Here is a 16,717-nt window from a genome sequence, read left to right as displayed (position 1 = left end):
TTGAAAGTATTCCTTTCAAAATGAATAAAAAAGAAAACTATGCCTAGTATTATCATTTCTCTTCCAATATTATACTGGAGTTCCTTCTGAGCACAGTAATATGATAAAAATAAGTAAGTAAATTGAAAAAGTAATGAGCCATCATTATTCATAGATAATTTCAATTCTAAATGGACCACCAAAAAGAAATTAACTATTATAGTTAACAGGAAAATGTAGAAAGATTGTTAAATATGAGCCTATATATAGAAATCAACTGTATATACAATGACAATGTAAATTTAAAACAATTCCATTTAAAACATGAACCAAATGTACACACCTAGGAATAAACTTAATAAAAGTTTCAAAAGCAAATAGGTACCAGTAAGAGGTATTTAAGATGAGAGAGCTCTCTGAACAAATTTTTTAAAACCTCACCATGCTTGGTGGTGTACACCTGTAACTCCAGCAGTTGGAGAGACTAAAGCAGGAAGATCACAAGTTCTAGACCAGCCTCAGCAACTTAGCAACAATCTGTCTCAAAATTAAAAAATGAAAAAGACTGCGGATATAGCTCAGTGGCAGAATGCCCCTGGGTTCAAGCCCTAGTACCCTGCCCCCAAAAGAAAATTATAGAGGTGTTTTTTTGTTTGTTTGGTTGGTTTTCTTTTGGTGATATTAGGAATTGAACCAGACCTTTGCACATGCTAGGCAAACATTCTACCACTGAGCTACATCTTCAATCTTTTAAATTTTGTTTTTATTTAGAGACAGAGTGTTACTAAATTGCCCAAGCTGGGCTAGAATTTGGGATTTTCCTTACTCAGCCTCCAGAGTAGGTAGGGAGTATAAGCATGCACCACCAGGCCCAACTTCTGATTCATTCAAATGACAGACTGCATATATTGCATTTGGATTATGTGAACTTAAGTGGACTCATTTATTCTAGTAGTTTCCTAGCAAATTCTTTAGGATTTCTTAATGCAACCTTGTCTTTTCTGGATAAAGATGGTTTTAATTTTATGCTGAATCATGAGATTAGATTTCACATTTTACCACTAAATACTAATATTTCAGCATGTATCTCCTAAACATGTGAATGTTTTCCTACATAACCATACTCCAGAATTTAATACTGACACCATATTATATAAGGTAAAGTCCATGTTTAAATTTCCCAGTTGTTCCAATAATGCAATTTTAATATCCAAGATTTACTGAAGAATCATTCATTACATTTAATTGTCAAATTTTTTGCTGTTTTTAACCCAGAAAAGTTCCCTATTTTTGTTTGGTTTTGTCCTTCATGGAATTGACAGATGTAAAGAGTTCAAGTCGTATTCAAGAATGACCCTTTAATTAGACAACTCCTGTTCTAAGGCTGGGGATGTAGCTCAGTGGTAAGAGTACTTGCCTAGGAAGCAAGGCTAAATTTGATACCCAGCACCATGAGCACACACAAAAACAATTTATTCCTCAACCAAACATGCCATATTTTAGGGATGATTCTTGAATCCCCACTTGTTTTTTGTTTTTGTTTTTGTTTTTTTCCCCTTTTCTTTGCAGTACTGGGGACTGAACTCGGGGATACTCCACCACTGAGTTACTCTACCCAGTCTTTTTAAAATTTTTTGTTTTGAGACAGGGTCTCACTAAGTTGCTGAGACTGGCCTCAAGCTTACAATCCTTCTGCCTTAACCTCCCAAACTGTTGGGATTACAAGCATGCACCACTACACCCAACTTACATGGCTTTATCTAAGATCAAATAAGTAGCAGGGGTCAGAAATGGGCCTTTAAATAAAAGTTTTGGTGAAGGTTTGCTCACCAAAACAAAATCACAGAATGTCATTTCCTTAGGTCCTAAAGGAAGGAAACTTAGACATTGGCAGACATGGTTGTTGACTGCTAGCTGGTCATTTCCCCTTTTTACTCCATAGAGGGCGCTGAAGAGACACCAGAAGAGAGGAGGCCCTGTCCTGATTCTAAGGAACCCTCATTTGCTTGTTCCTGTGGCACCTGTCCTGTCCACAGGATAACCAGAAAATTTCTATACCCCCTCATCTATAGGTGATTTCCATGGAATTTCCCAACAACTTTTGCCTCCTCTAATCCATACTCAAACTACAACCAAATCATCTCTTTAAAACACAAATCTAGCCAGGTGTGGTACTGTATGCCTATAATTCCCGTAACCTAGGAGGATAAGGCAGCAGGATCACAAGTTCAAGCTAGTCTCAGCAATTTAGCAAGGACCTAAGCAACTTATGTCTCAAAACATAAAAAGGACTAGGGATGTAGTGCCATGGTAGAATGCCCCTGAGTTCAATTCTCAGTACCAAAAAAAAAAAAAAAAAAAACGTTAAACATAAGACAGTTTGCTGTGTTAACCATGCAGCAGCTTCATATACCTTGTTTATTGCATCTCAATTCCATCAAGAGGCTGCATCATGTGACTGACCTATACCATCTAAGTTTATGTAAGTACACTCTAACACTTGTACAACAATGAAATAACCTAAGGACACTTTGTGTGTGTGTGTGTGTAGTCTAAGGATTGAAACCGAGGGGCACTTAACCACTGAGCCACATCCTCAGCTCTTCTCATTTTTTATTTTGAGATAGGGCCTCACTAAGGTGCTTAGGGCCTTGACTAGTAGCTGAGGCTGGCTTTGCACTTGTAATACTCCTGCTTCAGCCTCCCAAGACACTGGGATTATAGGTGTGCGCCACCATGCACGGCCTACATTTTGCAGAACATATCTCCAACTTTTAGCAGCACATGACTGTATAATAAAGGACCTTAAATTAGCACTTTCACCTAGAAGACCAGAGAAACATGTTAACCGATTTTGAATATGTAAATGACTATCATGCAACAGATAAAGTACACTGCTCTGTTTTTGTTTTAGCATACAAAACTAGGGCTGATATCTGAAAGAATCATGGAGGCAAATTTTTAACTCACAATAAAATAACAATTAGATCAGTTGGATAATGTAAATCTGTGCTTTGTAAGTAAAGATTACTGGGGCTGGAGAAGAGTATCACTGGACTGAGCAGGACTATCTGAACCAGAAAAACCAGCAGATTTTTCTGCTACCTCTCTATCAGTCCCTCTTATTTTTCTTCTACATAATCACTTACGGGTTTCAAAACTTGCTTAAAATGCTTGGCACACTCACACACATAGACAAAATAACTTGACATCTACTTTGGTTCACCTTACCTAGAGTAAGATCCTGCCCTCAGTTCAATGAGTTCCCTGTTTAAAAACAAACAAACAAAAAACCCTCAGCCGCACGTGATGGCACATGGCTGTAATACCAGATACTGGGAGATTGATGCAGGAGGATCTCAAATTTGAGACCAGCTCAGCAACTTAGTGAGGCCCTATCTCAAAATAGAATTAAAAGGGTTGGGGATATGGCTTAGTGGTAAAGCACCTTCCGTACAAGGCACTAGGTTCAATCCCCACAAACCACAAAATGGAAACAAAACCTTCCACTATCTATTTATTTATTTGGTACTGGGGATTGAACCCAGCAACACTTTACCACTGAGTTTTATCCCCAGTCCTTTGATTTTTATTTTTTGAGATCAAGTCTCGCTAAGTTGCTTAAGGCCTTGCTAAATTGCTGAGGCTGGCCTTGAACTTGAGATTCTCCTGCCTCAACCTCATACATCGCTGGGATTACAAGAATGTGCTATGCACTTAGCCCCTCTGGTCAATTCTTTGCCTCTCATGCCCTGTTTTTTGTTGTTGTTTTGTTTGTTTGTTTCTAGTATTGAACCCAGGGATGCTTTACCACTGAGCTACATCCCAGTCCTTTTCTTTTATTTTTTATTTTGATACAGCATCTCACTAAATTCCAAGACTGGCCTCAGACTCCTGAGTTTCTGGGATTACAGGCATGTGCCACCATGCCCAGTCATGCCCCCATTTTCAATGCTCACTAATGATACAAATGATGGTAATCAACCAAACTTACCTTCTAACCTGAAATGTAAGCAGCAGCTAATTATCATCTTCTCCCCTTCTTTTTCCTTGCTAACACTGGAAGATTAATAGTATTACATGCTTATACTATGAATGACCTCAATAACTTATTCTTCTAGTTCTGAAAAAAAATCTATAAAATATATAAAGTACCTAGAGTATTACAATAGGCTTCTGAATGATATATCTTTGCCTCCACTTTGATCTCCCTAAAATAGCTAAAATGATTGTCAAAAACAAACTGAATCATGTCACTGACCCAATTCAATAAATAACAATAAAAACAACTAACATTTATAGAGTACTATGTGCCAATCTTAAAACACTTCACATTACTTCACCCAATAATCACAACAGTATGAGACAAATACTTGTTATAGTTTGAATGTGCCCCCTCCAGAACTAATTTGAACTTTAATTGCCCTTATCACTATATGAAGAGGTGGGATCTTTAAGAGGAGACTAGGATATGGAGTTCCACCCCTTACTTGGTGCCTTTAGAAAGGTGAGCTTAGCCTTCTCTTGCTCGCTCATCTTTTTGCTTCCTCCATGTGATGAGGCATTAAGGACCTCACCAGATACCAGCATCTTGATATTGAACTTCCTAAACTCCAAAATGTGAGCCATAAACTTCTATTCATTATAAAGTACCCAGTCTTCTGTCACAGCAATGCAAAACAGATGGAGACAATACCATTTATTAGGCCCCCCAAAAAAGATATGTCACAAAATGTAAGTAATTTGGGGCTGGGGTTGTGGCTCAGTGGTAGAGCACTTGCCTGGCATATGTGAGGCACTGGGTTCGATTCTCAGCACTACATATAAATAAATGAATAAAATAAAGGTCCATCAACAACTAGAAAATACATATTTAAAAAATTGTAAGTAATTTGCCCAAGTTTGCACAATAAATAACAATATTGAGATGGAAAACTAGGCATTTTGGCTTTAAAGTCCATCTTTTTTCCACTACGGTATACTTCCTCTCCTATTTTTGTCTCGTCTCTGTGTGTGTGATGCGTGGGATCAAACAACGGCTTCATGTATGCTAAGAAAATTGCTGAGCTACACACAAAAGCATTTCTTTCTTTCTTTTTTTTTCTCCCCTTTCTCCTGTCTCCAACTCCCCACTTCCACCTCCCTCTATTTCTTCAATGGAAAACCCACTATGTTGCCAAGGCTGGTCTTAAGCTTGCGGGCTCAAGCAATCTTCTGCCTCAGCCTCCCAAGTAGCTAGAATTACAGGCATGCACCACCACATCCAATTTTTTAAACTTTTATTTTTATTTTTTGCAGTATTGGAGGTTGAACCCACGGTGCTCTAACACTGAGCTATATTCTCAGCCCTTTTTAAATTTTTTTAATTTTGAGACAGGTTCTTGCTAAGGCTGGCCTCAAACTTGAGATCGTCATGCTTCAGCCTCCTGAGTCACTGAGATTATAGACATGTGCCACACTACACTTGGCCTATTTCTTTAAAATATTTTGTTCTTACTATATTTGATAGTCTAGAATAGAGAATCTGATTGGTCTACATGGAATCATATGCTCCTCTTATATATTTTATTAAAAGACCTTGAAAATGAATATTTAAGACTTCACATAGCACAATAGATATGATTTCCCAAAAGGAAATTATTTAAAATGAAGCAAGAATATATACTGGGTACCCCCCGCCTTTGCAAATCAAATGTCCACTAGCCATCTATGTGCCCTGGCAAAGCTTTGGCTCTGTTTGCTATTTTCCTTTGCCCCTTTCCCTCCTTGAGATCCTACTTAAATATCACCTCCTTAACGAAGTTTCCTTAATCAGTCCTTCCTAAAGTAGATCTCTCCTAATACCCACTATCCCTCCCATCAACTACTGGCACACCACTTGTTTAATTCCTTTAAAGATGACATCTTTTAGAATGATTTTCTCATTTGTTTATTATCTATTCCCCCAACTAGGATATAGACTCCGTTAAGAACAGGACTATATGCCTTTGATCATCAAAGATTGTATATGGTAGGTATGATGCTCATTTTAAAAGGCAGATCAGGTATTCTTATTCCTTAACTTACATCCTACAATGCTTCCCACTGCAATGAAACCAGAATGTAAGTTTCTACTATGATATGGCCCATGTTCACGTCACCATCTTCAGTCTTCTGACATTCCTAGTACATGTTGAGTCATTTTGCATTTCAGGATCCTTGCCTAGAATATTCTTCCACAGGTTCTTCACAAGACTAGCTCCTTCTTCGTCCTTCAAATCTCAATTTAAAAAGTAGCATCTCCACCACAACACTATCTAAAACAGTTTTCCCTTCTAAATTATTTATTTATTTATTTATTTTGAGAGAGAGAGAATTTTTAATATTTATTTTTTTAGTTTTCGGCGGACACAACATCTTTGTTTGTATATGGTGCTGAGGATCGAACAAGGGCCGCACGCATGCCAAGCGAGCGCGCTACCACTTGAGCCACATCCCCAGCCCTAAATTATTATTTATCACAGCACACTGTTTACTTCTTTCATGATATTTCCTAATCTGTAATTACTTCACTTATAAACTTACTTCCTTATTGCCTATCTCCTCAATTACATGGCTTTACTCCATGAGGACAGAAAGTACATCTGCATTATACCTTCTAAGCCCAACATAATGCCTAGCACCAAGTTGGTATTCAAATATCTATTAGAAGGAAAAAGAAGAGAAGGAACAATTTGGTGTTTTCTTAGAGATATTAAAACTACCCCCATCTAGCAGAGTCAATGCAAGATATTAAAATAGCTATGGTGCTCTAGCCTGCCTTCCAAAGCCACGTAGACTAGACAAGAACCATTTTATTTTGTCATGGACAATTTATTTTGCTAGCCAAAGAAAAAAAACAGCCTTGAAGATTCTTAGGAATATTAAGGGCTGAAGTAGGAAAGGACATTTAAAAATAGTTTTAAGGGTAACATTAAGCCTAGGCATAATATATGTCCCTAAGTATAGATGGAAGTAGCAAAACACTGATTATGACTCATGACTAAAGAACAACTAGCATTAAAATATATACCTTCACTTTTTCTTCAATCAGGTTTTAAATCATTAACATCATCATATCTCTATCCTCATAATGTGCCAACTAAGAGATTAGATTAGCTCTGTGTCCCCTTCTATTTTATCATCATATATTGTAAAAATCTAACATGATTTTACCAAAAGTAAGTCCTACTTACCAAGTGCTCTTGCTACTGCCAGAAAGGGAATCTGGTCAATAACTGTGCTCCTTCTAACAGGTCCATTGTGAGTGAGCCGAGGTCTTTTCCAAACTACACGGTTCACCCCAGACTTGTTCATGACACTAAAAAACAAAGTTCACATGAATTCTCTAAATGATTAAAAGATAACACCTAAGATAGCTCAACATGTCATATAACTAATGAAAGTAAGATTATATTATCATAAAATAATGATTTATCTGTTTCAGATACAAAGACACATAAGCCAAAGCTGCTCTTCAATGATGAAAGACAAAATAGGATAAGATTACATGAGGAAAATTTGGAACTGATTGAAATAGACCAGAAAAAAAAAAACAAATAAAATAATGTGGAGCAAAAGTGAAAATATATAGTAAGAGTCAAAAAAGAAAAATGAGATAAAGAAAAAAGGAAAATAATGAAAAAGTAAACAAGATCAACTAAAAAAATAACAAAAAAAAGAAAGAATGTGAAGAAAAATTGATAACTATCACATCCCAGAAAAATGCAAGATTCAAATAATTGGGGAGATAGGAGTTTCTAGCCAGGCATGGTGGTAAACACCTGTGATCCAGCAACTTGAGAAGACAAGAAGAACACAAGTTCAGGATCCACACCTCAGCAACTTAGCAGGACCCTAGGCAATTTAGCAAGAGCCTGTTTCAAAATAAAAAATAAATATGGCTGCAGGGGCTGGGATTGTGGTTCAGTGGTAGAGCACTTGCCTAGCACATGTGAGGCACTGGGTTTGATCCTCAGCACCACATGAAAATAAAAATAAAAATAAAAGAATTATGTTAACATAGAACAGAAATTCCAAAAAAGTCACTCATTTACCATCCTTTTTGAGAACTCTCAGTTCTGAAAGCAACATCTAACATCATAACAAGAGACAGACTATCAAGGAAAATTGTTTTGTTATTATGCTTTCTTCAGTGCTGATCCTCAGAAAGGAAACAGAGAGTTAAGTGAACTGGCCATTCACAAGACTCTATGAAACATGAGTCAAGACTCTACCAAAGAAAAATTACACTGAGAAGGGATGTCGATATTCTGCCTGCATATCATCATAAAGCCCTATAGTTCCTTCCTAAATCTGTTCTCTAAAAGGTAAAGCTTAATACTTAAGTCATTTCAATATAGCTACTTACAAGAGTTCTTTTGATACTTAATAGTCAAAGATATTATGGTCTCTATGTTTCTGAGGAGCAAAAAGAATCTATAATGGTACTGATTAAACATAAAAATTTTAAATTCAGTATCAACAAAACAAAGCAATGTTAGAAAAGATGCTACTTTTATTACACTCCCTGCTGTTGTCCTGTATGATTAAAAGGCACATAAAAAGGAACAGCCTGACATGCAGAGAGCTGACTGAGCAGTAACAGAAGGCAGAAAAACAGAGTACTGGCCAATTGGCTAGGTTGGGATAGAGGGAAGTAAGGAAATAACTTATCATAAAATGGCTCAATTTTTGCAGAAAGACACCTGCTCACAAAGAGCATCTCTCCAACAGTCCAGATGGTATTTTAGTGATAAAGCAAAAAATAAAAACTTTTAAAAAATGTAATTAAAATAAAAGAAAATATAACATTAAAAACTCGAGTTAAAAAGTAAAAGAATTAATAGCTAAAAATGTTTTTTTCAAAAGATTAAGAAGGATCAGGCCTAAATATTGCAGAACCCAAATATTTCAGGAAATTTATTTATAAATGCAAAGCCCACTTCTCATAACTACCAGTAAAGGTCTCAAGATATTAGACTGATCGTCACACTCATAGGATTAAATAAACTAGAGCCAAAAAATTGGTGTATTTACATTGCAGGATAAAGTACGCCTGCATGGCAGCTTCAAGGATACTATCTTTAGAAACGACCCTTAAAGGACATCATAGATGAGACCATCTCCTACTTCAGCTTTATTTACCTCAATTACAAGCATTTCTTATTTAAAAAATATATATATATCCAGAAGCCATTTTCTAATTCCCCAAATGACAGTGCAGTTGTAAGGAAACAAGGCCACATGGTCTAGTTTAGACTAATTCCTTTAGCACATAAAATTTATACTAACAATGGCCCATGATTATACTTGACCAATATCATTCCTCAGTATTTTCCCTTTCCTAGAGACAGGGTCTCACTGAATTGCTTAGGGCCTTGCTAAGTTGCTGAGGCTGACTTTGGACTTGTGATCCTCCTGCCTCAGCCTCCCGAGCTGCGGAGATTATAGCTCCACTATGCTAGACAAGTCAAACTCCATACTTTTAAGGAACTCCAGGTCTGTGCTTAGAAAGAAATTTAGCAAGGCAGCACACACCTGTAATCCCAACAGCAAAGGAAGCTGAGGCAGGAGGATTTCAAATTTAAGGCCAGACTCAGCAACTAAGAAAGGCCATAAGCACTTAGTGAAATCCTGTCTCGAAACTCAAAAAATGGGGGCTGGGATGTGGCTCAAGCAGCAGCGCGCTCGCCTGGCATGCACGGGGCGCTGGGTTTGATCCTCAGCACCACATAAAAATAAAATAAAGATGTGTCCACTGAAAACTAAAAAATAAATATTAAAAAATTTCTCTTTCTCTCTCTCTCTCTTTAAAAAAAAAAAAAATGGTTGGGGCCATAGCTCAGTAGTCAAGAACTCCTGGATTCAATCCCTCATAACAAAAAAAAAAAAAAAGAGAGAGAAAGCGAGCGAGAGAAAGTTATGGTCTATTCAACGTGTTCTCTACCCATATGCAGTTCCATTAAAGGGTTATTCTAGGCCAAGCACACACAGCACATGCCTGTAATCCCAGCAACTTGGAAAGCTGAAGCAGGAGGATCACAAGTTTGAGGCCAGCACGGTCAACTTAGCAAGACCTTGTCTCAAAATAAAATTTTAAAAAGGAGACAGGTGAAGGTATCCATACCTGTAATACCAACTGCTGAAGAGGCCAGGGATATAGTTCAGCGGTAAAGCACCCTGGATTCTATACCCAGAAACAAAAGGAAAAGTGCACACCAACCTTGATAATAAATGTTTTAATCTGTTCTTGTGTCTACCAAATAGTAAACAAAGTGTCTAACATAAAAAAGATCTCCCAGCTGGGAATGGTGATGCATACTTACAATCCCAGCAGCTCAAGAAGCTGAGGCAGGAGGATCACATGTTCAAGACCACCCTCAGCAACTTAGTGAGATCCTATCTCCAAAATAAAAAATAAAAAGAACTAGAGATGTGGCTCAGGGGTTGAGTACCCCTGGGTTCGATTCCTTGGTACGAACAAACAACAACAACAAAAGCATCAAACAAACAAATGGAAGGGAGTTCAGAAGAGGAAAGGTATGGGAGAGGGAAGATGGGAGGGAAAGGGGAAAATACTGGAGAATGATATTGGTCAAATTATATTTTGATATTGTACACATATGGATATGTAACAAATCTCACTATTATGTACAAATATAATGCACCAATTAAAAATTGGAAAGAAAAAAAAAACTACCACTTCTAAGTTTGGGGATAATGTCAAAGAATACATAGAGAAGTTATTAAAAGACTCCTTCCCTTTCAAGCTATATCTATGTAAAACCAGATTCACTTCAGGTATTGCAAACAAAATAACATATCATAACAGACTGAATACAGAAGATAAGAGACTCTTGGGCTAGGGTTGTAGCTCAGGGGTAGAGAGTTTGCCTGCCACATGCAAGGCCCTGGGTTCCATCCTTACTGCCATATAAAACCAAATTAATAAAATAAAGGTATTGTGTCCAACTACAACTAAAAAATTAAAAGAAAAGAAATATCCCAGGAACATCACCAAAAGAAAATTTGGAAACAATGTTTAAAACTCACATCACATCACATGTAATATATTAATTGTTCTTCTTTGTCCAGATTCTGAGGGTCATGCTGATCAGCATTTAAGTGAAAGATTTTCAATAAATCCTTGCATGTATTATTACTTACAGTACACTGAAATATTTCTCTTTTGGAGCCACTATTACAAATAAAAAAGTCAATTCAAAATAATAGATAGCTGGGCATGGTGGAGCTATAATCCCCGCAGCTAGGGAGGCTGAGGCAGGAGGATCACAAGTCCAAAGTCAGCCTCAGCAACTTAGCAAGGCCCTAAGCAATTCAGTGAGACCCTGTCTCTAAATAAAATACAAAAAGAGCTGAGGATGTGATTCAATGGTTGAGTTCAATCCCTGATACCAAAACAAACAAACAATTAACAAAACAAAAAAAGATAAATGAGTTCACATGGAATTTTTGCATTAGGCAATCTAAAAAAATAACCTAAAATTCTAAGGAACTGATTTAATTAAAAGGGAGAAACAGATAAACAAAACCAAGAGAAAATAGACAAAACAGCAGAATAATTACCTGCCACCAAGTCCTTCAATTCGTTCTCTTTCCTTGGGAAGTTCTGGCTTATGATCCTGTGTCACCTCCACAGCTCTGATAAAATCATCCTTCGGGTCATCTTGAATTCCAAGGACCACCCCAGAATCACCCACGTGAGCTACATACATCTTCATGCCCCGTATGATGACCACACTGGCAGTTGTCCCAGATGTGCTAGGAAGACCTGTCATAGTCTTCGGCCATTCTGCTGTAATAAGAAAAAAAAATTAATTATTTTTCCAGGTATAAACATGAATACATTGTCAGAATACAAATAGCAACATACCATGAATTAGCATGTTAACATTGGAATTAGCATAGGAAAAAATGTAAGAAAATTATTTTGAAAGCTACTCAAGGATTTATATTTATTATTAATTTATTTATTTATTAATTGATACACTGATAAAAATTTATAAACAATGTAACTAAAATAAAACAAACAAATCAATCCTAGAAGAAATACATTAGAGGATAGACTATTTCTATTTAATTTTTAATCCTAACTACATTTAGAGAAAAGAATATATTGTTTTGTTTTTTGTAGTATTAGAGACTAACCCAGGGCTTTGTACATGCTAGGCAAGTGCTTTACCACTAAGCTAAACCCCAGCTCTGTTAACAGTTTTGATACCATCAAGCCAGCCACTTTGCATCTGTTTATTAATCTTGAAAGGTCCCCACTAAGCTACACCCCACTCACAGAAGGGAACTACATGGAGTATATGAAATAGTGACATTCTCAATTGCTCGGGGAAACCAAACTTATACCATCTGACATTCTCAACTCTGAAATACTCTCTAATACTAAATGACAACTTGTAGTTCATGATGGCAGACTGAGTCTAAACACATGATCTCCACACCAGAATCCTACTAAGGGCAGACTGTAAGAAAAAAATCCATAGTCATAAAACATAGGGAAAGATCATAAGCAAATACAAGTGATAACAAATACAAACTTATCTTATGCTAAGTGATAAATCAGAATGCAATCTTGTAATCAAATATAAGCAAGAAAAGCCAGTAAACAAGGAAACAAAATTTTTTTCCCCTGTCAATGAGTCCCAGTAAAGTTTTTAAAAGGCTGAGAATAAGAATGGGTAATAAGGGGCTGGGGATGTGGCTCAAGTGGTAGCGCGCTCGCCTGGCATGCGTGCAGCCCGGGTTCAATCCTCAGCACCACATACAAAGATGTGTCCGCCGAAAACTAACTAAATAAATAAATATTAAAAAATTCTCTCTCACTTTTTCTCTCACTCTCTCTTTAAAAAAAAAAAAAAAGAAGGGTCTGAGGATGTGGCTCAAGCGGTAGCACGCTCGCCTGGCATGCGTGCGGCCCGGGTTCGATCCTCAGCACCACATACAAACAAAGATGTTGTGCCCGCCAAAAACTAAAAACAAATAAATATTTTTAAAAAAAAAAGAAGAATGGGTAATAAGGAGGTTGGTGGATTAATACTGTAACTGCAGGAGCTAGATCAGTACCAAAACTTTCTGCAAAGCAAAATAAAACATTTTAGTCCCTGAAGTGCCATTAACTGTAACTTCTATCTATCTTTTCTTTCTTTTTTTTTTTTAAATAATATCTCTCTTTTAAGAAAAGTGGTAAATCTCTTAGTCTAACAGGTTCTCAAAAAGAACTAGAAGAAGAGAAAGGGCCTTAAAAAAAAAAAATTGGGCAGAATACACAGACAACTTTCATAGTCACTAAGAAGATTCTTCTAATCATACAACTAATTTACTTTTCTCTCTCCCTCTGGTGGTACTAGGGATTGAAACCAGGACCTATGCATACTAGGCAAATACTCTACCATTGAGCTACACCCCTAGCCATTTTTATTTTATTTTATTTTGAGACAAAGCTTACTAAATTGCCCATTCTAATCTCAAACTTGAAATCTCCCAGTCTCCTAAGTAGCTGGGATTACAGATATACACCACCATATCTGACTTCATTTTTTCCCCTCCCCAATGTTATATACTCTGAAAATAAACCTTCTGAACCACAAAGCAACTGCATCTCTTCATTCCATCCCCAGACTGAAATTACCCTACAAAATGCCCTGTCACTCACAGAAGGGAACTATGTGGAGTATATGAAATAGAGACATTCTCAATTGCTCAGGGAAACCAGAACAGCTAATATTCAACAAGCTAAAAATTCATTTATATATATACACACGTCATTTTATCTCTGAGTATATTTGGTGCACACCTGTAACCCCAGTGACATGGGAGGCTAAAGCAGAGAGATTGTAATTTCAAGGCCAGCCTTAGCAACTTATTGAAGCCCTGTCTCAAAATAAAAAGAGATGGGGATATGGCTCAGTAGTATAGTGCCACTGGGTTCAATCCCTGATACCAAAGAAAAAGGAAAACTGTCTGCAGATGGCATGATCTTATATATAGAAAATCTAAAGACTCCACAAAAAGACCTTACACATTCTATAAAATTGCAGGATACAAAATCAACATATAAAAATAGTTGCATTTCTAGGACTGGGTGTAGAGAGAGATCAGTGGTATAGCACTTGCCTACCACACTGGAGGAACTGGGTTACATCCCCAGCAATACACACACAAAAATATGAAATTAATGAAACAAACTGAAGATTCAAATAAATGGAAAGATAACTCCATGTTCAAGAATTGCAAGAGCATTAGTACCCAAAGTGTTCTACAGATTCAATGCAATACCTATCAAAATTCCACTAGCATTTTCCATAAAAATAGAAAAAAAAATCTTAAAATTCATATGGAACCATAAAAGACCCTAAATAGCCAACAATCTTAAGAATGAATAAAACTAGGGGCATCCCACTTCCAAATTTGAACTATATTACAGTATTAGTAATCAAAATCATATGGTACTGGGGGCTGGGGATGTGGCTCAAGCAGTAGCGCACTCACGTGGCATGCGTGCGGCCCAGGTTAGATCCTCAGCACCACATACAAAACAAATGTTGTGTCCGCCGAAAAACTAAAAAATTTATATTAAAATTCTCTCTCTCTCTCACTCTCTCTTAAAAAAAAAAAATCATATGGTACTGGTTTAAACCAATGGAGAACAGAAAGTCCAGACATAAACATGCATATACTGTCAACTAATCTTTGACAAGAATTCCAAAAGAGGAAAGGATAGTCTCTTTAATAAACAGCATTTGAAAAACTTAATATCCACATGTAAAATAATGAAATTGTCTTACATAATACACAAAAACTAACTGAAAATGTATTATAAAATCAAATGGTAAGACATGAAACTCCTACAAGAAAGCAGGGATAAAAGTTCCTTGACACTGATCTTGGCAATGACTTTATTTTTAGCCATCATATCAAAAGTAAAAAAAAAAAAAAGCAGGACTACAAACTAAAAAGTTTCCACACAGCACTGAAAACAGTCAAGGTACAGTGTAGCTCAACAGCAGAGCATCGCTTAACATGCGCAAGGATCCAGCACCAAGGGTTGGGGAAAATCAACAAAATGAAAAGGCAACCATCTTTTTAATATATTTTTAAATTTTCAATGGACCTTTATTTTATTTATTTATATGTGGTGCTGAGACTCAAACCCAGTGCCTCACACCTTAGGTAAGCGCTCTACCACTGAACTACAACCCCAGCCCAGGGCAACCGTTTTGGTCAGCTTTTTCATTGCTGTCATTAAAAGACCTGAAAAGAATAATTTTAGAGAAGGAAAAGTTTATTTGGGGGCTCAGAGTTTTAGAGATCTCAGTCCACAGACAGCCAGCTCCCAGGGCAGGAGGTGAGACAAAACATTGTGGCAGAGGGAAGCAGTTCACATGATGGTCAGAAAGCAGAGAAAAACTCTCGCCAGATACAAAATATATACCGCCAGAGGCATGCACCCAGTGCCCATCTCCTCCAGTCACCCTACCCTGCCCTCAGTACCATCCAGTTAATCCCCAAGAGGGGATTAATTCTCTATTGGGTTAAGGCTCTCATAAGGCAAACATTTCATCTCTGAATGTTCTTGCACTGTCTCACACATGAGCTTTGGGAGATACCCAATATCCAAGCAACCTACAAGAGAATATTTGCAAAGCATGTATCTGATAAAGAATTAATATTCAAAATATATAGAAACTTATACAACCCATTTGAGGAAACAAAAAAAAACAAAGAAAAAAGCCAATTTAAAAATGGGGAAAGGAGCTGGGATCCTGTAATCCCAGAGGCTCAGGAGGCTGAGGCTGGAAGATCATGAGTTCAAAGCCAACCACAGCAATTTAGGGAGGCCCTAAGGAACTCAGACCCTATCTCTAATAATAAAAACAAAAAAGAAAGAAAAGGCTGGGAATGTGGTTAAGTGCACTGGTTCAATCCCTAGTAACAAAAAACAAAATAAAACAACAAAAAAAAAGGAGTCTAGTGATATGGCACATGCCTGTAATCCCAGCTACTCAGGAAGCTAAGGCAGTAGGACAAGTTCAAGGCAAGCCTGGGCACCTTAGCAAGATCCTGTCATAAAATAAAAATGATTTTTTAAAATAAAAAATAAGTAGACACATAAAATAAAATAAGGCCGAGGATACAGCTCAGCGGTGTAGCACTTGCCTAGCATGTGCAATGCCCAGTAGTTGTGGGTACGAAGATGGGTAAATGCATAGACATTTTCCCAAAGCATACAGATAGCCAATAAATAAATAAATTGATGCTCAACATTATTAATAAGGGAAATTCAAATCAAAATCACAATGAGTTATCACTCTACTTTTTGATACTTCCTGTAAGTAACAAGTGTTGGTTGAGAAGGTAAACTGGTACAACCATTATGGAAAAAAGTATAGAGATTAATTAAAAATAAAAATTAAATTAAAAATAGAAATACCACATGACTTAAAAATCCCATTTCTGGAGGCTAGGATTGTGGCTCAATGATAGAGCACTCGCCAAGCATGGGTGAGGCACTGGGTTCGATCCTCAGCACCACATAAAGATAAATAATTAAAGGTTTTGTGTCCATCTACAACTAAAAAAAATGTTAAAACCAAAAAAAACTCCATTTCTGGGCATATACCCAAGGAAAATAAAATCAGGACCTTAAAAAAAGATCTTTACTTCCATGTTCTATGCAATATTATTC

General features: G+C 36.9%; 1 protein-coding gene across 1 annotated transcript in view; it reads right to left on the bottom strand.

Moving 5' to 3' along the window:
- Positions 1-16,717, bottom strand: part of Ppm1d (protein phosphatase, Mg2+/Mn2+ dependent 1D) — a 45,547-nt gene that overhangs the window by 13,452 nt on the left and 15,378 nt on the right. Inside the window, exons 2-3 of the mRNA XM_027950332.2 lie at positions 11,587-11,815; positions 7,194-7,318 (exon numbers count right to left, since the gene is read on the bottom strand). Of these exons, the coding sequence (XP_027806133.1) occupies positions 7,194-7,318; positions 11,587-11,815 (354 nt within the window). The remainder of the gene's footprint in view (positions 1-7,193; positions 7,319-11,586; positions 11,816-16,717) is intronic.

Source organism: Marmota flaviventris, chromosome 17 (assembly GCF_047511675.1).
Source record: "Marmota flaviventris isolate mMarFla1 chromosome 17, mMarFla1.hap1, whole genome shotgun sequence".
Classification (NCBI taxonomy): Eukaryota; Metazoa; Chordata; class Mammalia; order Rodentia; family Sciuridae; genus Marmota; species Marmota flaviventris.
The sequence above is the reverse complement of the archived record's forward strand: the minus strand, read 5'-3'. Positions and strand labels throughout refer to the sequence as shown.